Raw genomic sequence first — 10,031 nt, 5'->3', positions numbered from 1 at the left:
AAATTAAAACATGAACGGGAAATGACAGATTGGGATGCCTGTTTCGCATAATTAAATGGAAGTGCAACTTCATACAGCTTCGTCACTATGCCATTTGTTAATTTTTGACATAATATTGTTACGTAGGAAGACAGCACCTCCACCGCACCTCCACCAGATATGTTACGTAGGAAGACGCAGACGAAAAGCTATGTACAAGTATATTTACAAGAAAATACGCTGCACTTGGCCTAGAGGCAACAGCCAGCGCTAGCTTCTCATCGTCGTCTTCGCACTACTCGCCTTTTCGTGATCGCACATATTGTTCCGTAGCAATATTGTGTTATAAATGCAACAATGTGCAATGATTATGGATGGGGACGGAGACAAAGTGCCTTTGTGTGTTTTGAAAAATATGAGTGCTTGAAGATTTAGAAAGTTAAATCATAACCAAACAAGGTCACAAGCATGTTTAAAGCCACAAGCATGAAGATTCTCATGATAGATGAACGATTCCAGCACCCAAGTTCCCACTAGTAAATCTTGTAAGAAACTCTGCGCCTTCTGACCTACTACAAGGTGACTGGTTGGGGCAAAGAATGCCATCACAGTGATTACACTGTGCCGGCAGCGTGTTCATAAAACTGTAGATAAAAGGAGCTGTTCGTCACACATAAGAGTTGTGTACTGTTTGGGATCACAAGAGGATTTGACCATTGAATGTATTACCTACAGCTTCTGTGCTCACTTGCTTCTATTCAGGAGCGGAGTCGTCACAGCGCTCGCGTGGAGCTCTGAAAATATCCTTCTAAGAGCAAAAGAAAGCTAAAAGATGCAATAGCTTTTTATATAAATATGTTCTGATTACCAACTTGTAGGTTAGGAACTTCAAGAACTCATTTTTTGTTCCAATACCAAAGTAAGGAGCTGTACATGCTGTACGTGGTGGAAGTAATCACATCCTCATATTTCTTGTCGTAAAAAAAGTTATCTTTGTCTAAGCACAATTCTATAACTAGGAATATGATTAAGGCACTTCCATACAATTCTGCATGCATCCGACTTTATACCCGGAATGAATATTTTATGTAATCAGTTTTGAGTTAACTTTCAAAAGTATTGAGGGTGCAATGTGCATTATAATGTTCAAGAGGTCTCACTAGGATGTTACCAGCAGTAACACTGGAATATAGAGCATTTGCATATAGATACTTATATTCATTTTTATACTTGAAAGTTTAGTAAAAGCCAATGTACCAATTTGCTCAGAATAAAGGCATCACATTTTGTTTGTGCCCTCCTACCGAACATTGTGCAATACACTGTAGTGGAATAAAATTAGTTACAGAAATTTAACCATGCCCAACCTACCAATGAAATGCTGCACTGTACAGTGGTAAGGTAAACCACATTTTTAATTTTCACCATTTCTTCCTTTCGAAAGATGTCTGAACTTCCTTGCAGATATGTAAAGTTGCTGTTCTACATGGAGTTCACGCTTATTGTAATAGGTTGTCATTCTCACTATTAGCTAGATTTATCCATCATGGCATGAAAGATTGCCTACATATGAAAATTAAATTGCAAACTGACATGTAGCGGTCCAAGAAGATTAGAAATTACATGTGTTAAAGGGCCCCTGAACCACCCCTCAGCCTTGGCGAAATAACATGGTTTGCTGGAGGCATACGCTGCTGTGAACATCTTAGCGAAGTTTTGCTGTCATACCAAGTTTTCCGTGGAGCTGCGATCACCTTTCTCTTAAACGCTCTCTCTTCAAACAGAAGCCTGCTCCTCACTCACTTCTGGACGCTTTATCTCGTAATAAAGAGGATTCCCATATGCGGCTGCTATTGGTAGCTGCAGTTGGCTACGCAGAGTAGATACCACGGCTGCTGTGGGGTGCCGCTATGAGTCCACTGGTTAACTACTTCAGTGGATCTCGCTGCACAACCATTTCGTGCAGCGAGATTTTGACACTGGGCCACGTGCATCCTATACAGCTCTTGATCCTCATAATGTAAATACGCTCTTTTTAGAAGCAACAGCAGAACATGAAGTTTGAGCTGTTTTCTTGGGCTTCAAAAAACAGCTGTAGTTGTGATGCTGACGGGCTGCAAGTAAGGCCAGTCAAATATGTAATAAATGATATTGCTCCTGTGCTGGCATATATATATAACTTATGTATTTCAACGGGCGTTTTTCCATCCAAAATTGCAAGTGGCTTGTGTAGTGGCTTTATATAAGAAAGGAGACAAAAAAGGCGTCTCGAATTATAGACCAGTGTCAGTACTGCCTATATTTTCTAAGGGTCTTGAGAGAATAATCTATAATCGACTATATCCTTTCTGTAACAAGCACGTGATGACGAATTGCCAGTATGGATTTATAAATAATCGATCAACAGAACTAGCTCTTCTCGACCAGAAAGAATATATATTGGAGAAATTTGAACAAAAACAACTTGTTCTTGGTGTTCTTGTTGATTTTACACAAGCCTTTGATTACATAAATCAAAATCTTATTTGACAAATTAAGTCACTATGGCATTCGTGGGTTTCCCCTGATGCTACTGAAAAGTTATCTTTCGGAAAGACGTCAGTTTGTGCCGATGAATGAAATAGTATCCGACAGAAAGCAAATAATCTCAGGAGTACCGCAAGGTAGCATTCTTGAGCCTTTGACCTTTAATTTATATATAAATGACATATTCTATATATATTCAGAAGGTAAACTTATAATTTACGCTGACGACACTAGCGTATTTGTTTCGTCTTCATCAGATGCCAATCTTTTTCATAAAGGTAATGCCATTTTAGAGGAATTATGCACGTGGGCAGCTAATAACCAATTAAAGATAAATACAACAAAAAAACAAAGGCTCTGATGTTTCATTCTATAGGTAGGCAGGTTTCAGTAGTAAGTAACCTAGTTTTTCGCTGCTCAGAGATAGCGCTAGTTAGCTCTATTAAAGTACTTGGTGTGCATTTTTCAGAATGACTGCAGTGGGATGAGAATATCAATGCAATATTAAAAAAGTTAGGTGCGATAACAGGAATTCTGAACCGAAACTGCTACTTAATTCCGAAGTCAATAAAATTGTTGATCTATAATGTCCTCTTCGCTTCATATCTAAACTATTGTCATTTGGTCTGGCACACAATCGAATTTCTCATGGCTATTAGTAATGCAAGAAAGAGTTTTGAGAATAACTGAGAATGTGCCACTCCGGCATTCTACTGTGGAGCTCTTTAAAAAATTTAATATAATTAGAGCATAAAACACGAGTATAAAATGTTGCATGAATATCGCCTTAACTATGACTGTCATAATTACCTCTTCATCGGTTTAGTAAATCTTTACCCAAAGGAAGTACCCTATAACACAAGAACAACAGAAATATGGAATGCTCTGTACTGTCGCACTGGCTATGGTCGGCAAATGCTTCAAAACAAACTTCCACGTCTACTAAATGAGTTTCATCAAAAAAAATAGATATTTGCGAAATAAAATTATCTGACTAGTACATGTTCTTTCTATCCTAACATTGACCTCTAGAGCTGTTGATGATTTGTATTCAATTATATCGTTTTAGTGCCACCATTACTACGGGTATGTTATGAAATGTTGTGCTGGCATTCGACGCTGAGGTGAAGTGACATACGTTAACGCATGATGCCCCACGTAGGACAGTAACTAATGATGTGTTTAATTTTACGGTTTTGTCAAAATGTATGACAATGTTGTGTTCAATATGATGGTTTTGTGAAAGTGTACAACCATGTGAACAAAATGTGTGTGCCTCTGCTGTTGTCTTTACCAGTACGAGGGCAAAGGACTCCCTCAAGCCATCCTTGAATGGCTTTCCCCTTCGCCTCCCATCACATCTCTATGTGATAACCCAATAAAGAATCAATCAATCAATCAATCAAGTACACTGTGGTCCACTGAGGACAACCGCATTTGGCTTACGTTTAGCACATCATAGGTACCAAAATCATAAGTCATGGCGTCTACGTTAAGATTTAAAATTAAATTTGAACTGTGCGCCACGGTGACATTTAGAAGGTGGAGTGTTGTGGGCACGCCCCACTCCGTTGTAGCCTTCACAGTGCAAGGCATTGAAGGAACGGGAGCACAGTGGAGGCCCTGTTTGATTGCCAATAACCCCCTTTCTGCTGAACGCATTGAAGTACCTTCTGTGCCAAAGTATTTCTGAAATAGCCTATTTTCACTTCAAATGCCTCACTTTGATAAAAAGTGGTTCAGGGCCCCTTTAAAAGTGTGTGCTTTTGGTATGCAGACATGCTTACTTGCAAAATTCGATGTTAGGAAAGATTCACACTAGCTGTTTGTCAGTCGCAGCTCCAGTTTTGCCACAAGTGTTTTCTGGCAATGATTCATGGTTTATATTATATGTACTGACATATTCTCGATGCTACAGAAAAGCTTCCACACACTTCTCACACATAAAAAGATGACATTCTGCAAATATGTAAGTTGCAAAAGACATATTTTAATTTGATACTAAAGTTGCTCTCAAAACAGCCAACCTGGCATCGACATTGGGCCTCTTTGATTTTCGGAGTTCTGGCAGCCAGATGGCAGCCAGCTAGTTCTGGTTCTGATAGGAAGTCACATGGGCTGGGATCCCAAGACAACCTGAACCTGCCCGCAGTTTGCAAAATCGAATGCCAGGACAGCTAGCCAAATGTTAAACATGCTACCAGCATTGCAGTGCCCGGCGAGGCTGGCGCACACTCGGCGTAGTCGGCCCATTTATGCGTTGCCAGCTTGGACACATAGTTGCATTCAGAGATATGATCACTTTCGCGCGACTTGGTGCAGGACGCGCACTGGGGCAACCTCACCTTGCGCAGCGCAACAGATGGCCTCCGACGCGGCGGATGACAAGACACAAAATCGCGTGTAAGTGATTGTATTCTCGAAAGCGATATCTCGAGGATCCCTGCTCGCAGCGATCACGTCGCCCACCGGTGACATTGATGAGTTGGCATTGTGTAATCACAAAACATGAAAAAGCAGGTTATAGGGTACGTCTCACACGCATAAAATTTCGTGCCGACCTGCTTGGGCTTCGATTTCAGAAAGTTTGTTGTGCCTGATTGTGCTTCTCATTTTGACCCTAAGGAGCTGGGGACGTGGCTGGCACATGAAAATGCATGCCGCCTGTGACCAGCGAAACGTTTCACACATTGGTTGCGATCATGAGAGCAATCAGCCAATGTATGTGTGCCTAATGTATCGAGTGCAATCAGTGCATTCTTAGATCAACGGTCCGCAGTCAAACACATATCGGTTTCGAGCTGCCACCTAAGCATACGACGGAGAGACGGAGTGAACACGGGCTAGCTGCCAAGCCTTCGCCAACTGCAGAAAAAGGATATATATACATACGCCAGATATGTGAAAAGGAAGGCCACCAGAGAAAGACGAACCCAAAATGTACCACAATGTCTGAATGAGTGTCTACAACTTGCGTGGAAAACGATGCAGATAACATGCACGCATGAGAGCGCAGCACGCTGATCACCGCCGTGAAGACTTCAGGGGACACACGCACAAAAGCTTCAAACGGTTCACCACTGCTCGTATCACACCGCTACGCAATGCGGAACAGAGCGTAATCACCTAAAAAAAGATAACTCTAGAAGTAAGGAAATCCGAAGATCACCGCAGACAGTTGGCTGAGCGAGGTAAATTTAAGTCCTCAAGCGCCCTCGTTGCAATCCGTGAAGTCCCCGCAAGGATGGCGGCGAGCGCCCATCTCCTCTTTTAGTGATCTGCTAGCCATAGAACTTCCAGAGAGCAGCCAGACCAAAATCGTTCTGGCAGCCCGCGGGTAGCCAGAACCGTCCGGCGCGAGCAAAGCGAACGCCCAGCGGAAGTGCGTAACGTGGTGGGCGGAGCAACCCGAGAAAAACGAAGACGCTCTGGCTGGCTCTGGCAGCCGGCGGGTAGCCAGAAGTGTAAAGTCGAAGAAGCCCATTATCACGACGTCATGGCACAGAGCTAAATGTGCAATTGTGTAGCAGTAAGATTAGGTATGACACTGGTCATAAAAAATCTGGAAACAAGCTGTCTGGCAAAACATGCAGATCCCATGCAAAATTAGTGTAAATGAAGCTTCGGTGACCTGGCAAGACAAAATGGCACAGCACGACAAGAGATGTGCAGTGGATTTAGGCAATGAACACATCCCACAATCGTACTTGGCCATGGCTGCGCAAATGCAAGACACTGCCACTACTGACCATGGGGTCGAAACCTTCAAACATCACAAAGAAAGCTTCATTAAGCATGGCCTTCCAACTGCAGCCAGTTTTGTCCAACTGAAACTGTGGAATCAGTGTTCAGCAAATATGTTTGCAAATTACTTAAGGTGTGGTTGCATGAACTTCTATCTTCATTGTCAGCTAGCTAAGTGTGCGCTCTCACTTTTATAAGTAAACTGTTTTTATGCGACATGCCTCGCACACCAAATCTCAAAGTGCTGGCTTGCAGAAGGGAAGCTGGAAAATACGCAATTCCTTCTATGTATACATGGTGACCTAATGGACAGAGCATCAGGCTGCTGTGCTGCAGGATTTGGGTTCGAAACCCATTATCGGAATGCAATATTTTTTATTGAGCAACAGCTTCTACATGCAGACAGATAAAATGGGAAATTCCGTGAAGGTGGGTAAAGAACGCTTCGCTTTAATATTAAACAAGAGCTCTGCACGCGTTTATACTAGCTGTGCTGTGTGTGGTAACCCCAGCAATTGTAGGAAACACAGCAAGCCAATGATGTCAGAGAGACCAGTTTGGAAAAAGAAGTATTGCAAAATAATGTACGGTGATCCAACGCTTGCTAATGAATTTTCTAGAGTTCAATGTTCATCTAAAAAGGATAAGACAAGTACAAGATGTCATACAAGTGCTCTCAATACACTTTACGCCTAAACGCATGTCATGGTTAAAAATAAGGTGCTGACAAATCATGAAACATTGGCAACCAAAATCCTTACTTTCGGTGGCCCTGCATTTGCTAGTGAAAGACATTTTATACATCACCCTGCAACCATGAACTTCTACCAATTCGCACAGTTAACTGTTCTGCTCAGTATGCATTATGAAGCTTTGCTTTTCTTTTTATTATTTACAAATGCTGGCTGTCCAAATTGGGATCAAGTCAGGAGCAGGATTACACAATAGGATTAACGACTGCACCAAATATGGCACTGCTTTCTCGTACTAATGGAATATGAATCGCACTGCATCATATGAGCTGAATAGAATCACAACTAAATGTTCCAGACATGTCAGTGGTGGGCTACCAGTTTATTTTGACCACTTTGGTTCCTTTGAAGCCCACCCAAGGCACAGCAAATGAACACTTTGCACATTGCCTCGGCATGCAGCTGGGAATCGAAACCACAATTCCATGCTCAGTAGCAGACTGCGACACCAGCAGGTCCGCAGCATCATGGAGGAAGTCTGAATTGCAAGACGAGCTGAAGCTGGGATCCAGTGTTGCGCTGCTCTTAGCCTTTGTAGCAAGCAGGTTAAACAATGCTTCCCACGTTTCAATTTAGCCTCTTGCATTACAACACTAGAGCCACAGTCGGTATGTTGCAAGGCCAATAACATGATGAAAATCTGTGCCTTCATCTAACCTGCTCATCTCCAGCAATGTGGTAAAAACAAGATCGGGATAATGTAACTATTCTATTTCAATTGTTTTGCTTTATCAGTGGTTTGAGCGGCACTCTGCCCAACAGGATTGGCCACCATGAACAGTTGACAATAAAGGAGCAGAATTAAAAGAATCGCCAGAATAGCGTTTGCCTGAGCTTGTTGGTTGCACAAACTAGTACAAATGGTTTCTAGCAGAATATACTTACAAGGACAGAAAGGGACGATGACACGCAGTGTGCCGCCGTCCTTTTCTGTCCGTGTCACTACTGTCTGCTGGAAACCGTTTGTGCTAAAAGAATCGCCCCATTACACCAGCCCACTAGTGCTCCAATGTGGTGCTGCTTGTTACAAGGAAACAAACTACACTCCAAGAATCTGCTGCAGCTCAACAGTACCCATAACGCACAACCAGTTCACGCCAGTTATCCTTTATGGACAACATAGACACACACACACACACACACAGTAGATTGAGTAGCAAAAACTTTATCACATCTGATTATCTCGAAGTGCACTGAAAAGCCAGGCTGCCTTCACCAAAATGGCATCTGGACCCCTTGTCATTTCTTTTCAATTCAGACTGCTCTTCCAGTTTCCCTTTTTTTTCTTTTTTTTCATTCTTTGGGGAAGGATAAGGCTGTACAAGAAGGATGCTGATGTGTAAAAAAGCAGCGGCAAGTCCACAAAGGTGGTCTTCAGCACACATTAACCTTCGGGCTGCCACCACCATGTCTGGTTCTGGGAGAATCCGTTGATATTTAAATTTCCTTCAGGTCATCTGGCAGCTCACATTTTGGATGCTTGTTCTGGAAGTGCTGCTTGTAGGTTTTCGGATCCGGCATCTGAGTCTAATGAAAAAGGTCAAATGAATATGCGTGTTAAGGCACAGTCAACATTTGAACAGGTGAAGCAATGGAACCCCAGCTGAGTACGACTGCCCAGTTAGGCTGGATTACTGAATGATTCTCAGCTGGCTTTTAGTAGTTGTAACTAGTTACATATGAAAATGTGGCAATCCTGTCAGACCGTTAGGTTCCAGTGAAATTCTAGCAACCTCACACACTCGAGACACTAGGCTTTACAATGATAAAACTGTATTGAATTCGCACAACTGAAAGCCGATGAAATGACGTCGCAGTTTATGAATGAATCTTAAATAAGCAAAGAGCCCGTCAACATAGCTTTGCAAGGCCATTCAGTAGTGATCCTAAGGCTACAGTGAGCAATTGACGTTAAAGCTCTCGGACAACCCTCATGGCGAGATCAGAAATCAACCAGTTTGAAGCACTGCCAAATCCGCACAAGGCCGCAAGTTTCATCGCCATGTATCAACCAGCGCACACCTTCGCTTTCTGTAGGCACGAGCAGGTAGGAGTCCACTGTTGGCACGATTGTCTAAATAACCTTCTGGTCACTTAAACCCAAACTGTCCTCAAGCAGCAACACAGCAAGCGGGTGCGCTACGGGGTCAAAGAAGCACCGCGTGCGCATCCGAAAGGAGCGTCGCGGAAGCGGTCACTAGCGCCGCGCAACAGGCCGGCGTCGCTCAGTGGCTCATCTCGCCGTGACCCGCTAACCCACATGACTCAAAACTAAAAGTCGACGACCTTTTTCTTTGTTACGTACCTTGCACACAGTGCATGTGTGGTTAAGGGCCTTGGCAGCAGCGGCCTTCTGGTCATGATTTTGCTGTTTCTTCAGCTGCTCCTGCTTCTTCTGTGCCTTCTGCTGCGATTGAATTTTCTGCTGCCCGCGTGCCATACTCGCAATACCTACGCCACCCAAGACAATGAGAGAACACAAATTCGCGTCAGAGACAGCGTGGCAGGAAGAGCGGGCAAGTTGCACAAGCACGTCACGGATCGTGAAGACCCGACTTGCATGGCGTTGCCGACTTATTCAAAAGTGCCGAACAACTCGCGGCACGCTGTGCAGCCGTTTATTTTCCGACAGTAACATCAACGGCACCACAAAGAACGCCAGCAAGCACTGAGCAGGCCTAACGCTTACCTTTACGTCACCGACGCCAAAGGAAAAAGGAGTTGACGAAGCCTGCGCGGTAGTTCTTCTTCGGCGCCGCTGCCTTCTCGATGCGTACTATTTTTTGCCCACTGCCGAGTTGCTGCCCACAGCCGCAACGCGCGTCCAGGTCGCTTCGCGCGAGAAAATGCGAGACCAACAGCGAGACTTGTTTCTGGGACGGGCTTCATAGCCAGCACATAGCCAGCAGCGAAGCCGTAACAGGCGCAAGCAGCGTAGTCATAGCAACCGAAAGTACAGCGCACGTTTTGGTCGCGCGGAAAAGCATTTTTGTTACCAGGAAAATTCTGGTGCAGAGTATTTGTCACACA

General features: G+C 43.7%; 1 protein-coding gene across 1 annotated transcript; it reads right to left on the bottom strand.

Annotated features, from left to right (window-relative positions):
• Positions 1-8,150: 8,150 nt before the first annotated feature.
• Positions 8,151-9,798, bottom strand: LOC126521745 (zinc finger protein 706-like). The gene is made up of 3 exons (XM_050170485.3): positions 9,691-9,798; positions 9,307-9,452; positions 8,151-8,528 (listed from the first exon to the last, which is right to left on the bottom strand). The coding sequence occupies exons 2-3, from the start codon at positions 9,439-9,441 to the stop codon at positions 8,439-8,441; spliced, it is 225 nt and encodes a 74-aa protein (XP_050026442.1). The 5' UTR covers positions 9,442-9,452; positions 9,691-9,798; the 3' UTR covers positions 8,151-8,438.
• Between the last annotated feature and the right edge of the window lie 233 nt (positions 9,799-10,031).

The sequence above is a fragment of the Dermacentor andersoni genome, chromosome 6 (assembly GCF_023375885.2).
Source record: "Dermacentor andersoni chromosome 6, qqDerAnde1_hic_scaffold, whole genome shotgun sequence".
Taxonomy (NCBI): domain Eukaryota; kingdom Metazoa; phylum Arthropoda; class Arachnida; order Ixodida; family Ixodidae; genus Dermacentor; species Dermacentor andersoni.
The sequence above is the reverse complement of the archived record's forward strand: the minus strand, read 5'-3'. Positions and strand labels throughout refer to the sequence as shown.

Coding starts and splice junctions, on each gene's coding strand:
- LOC126521745 (XM_050170485.3), bottom strand. CDS start 9,441: ATGGCACGCGGGCAGCAGAAAATTCAATCGCAGCAGAAGGCACAGAAG. Junction 8,529..9,306: donor ACACATGCACTGTGTGCAAG/GTACGTAACAAA, acceptor CTTTTTCATTAG/ACTCAGATGCCGGATCCGAA.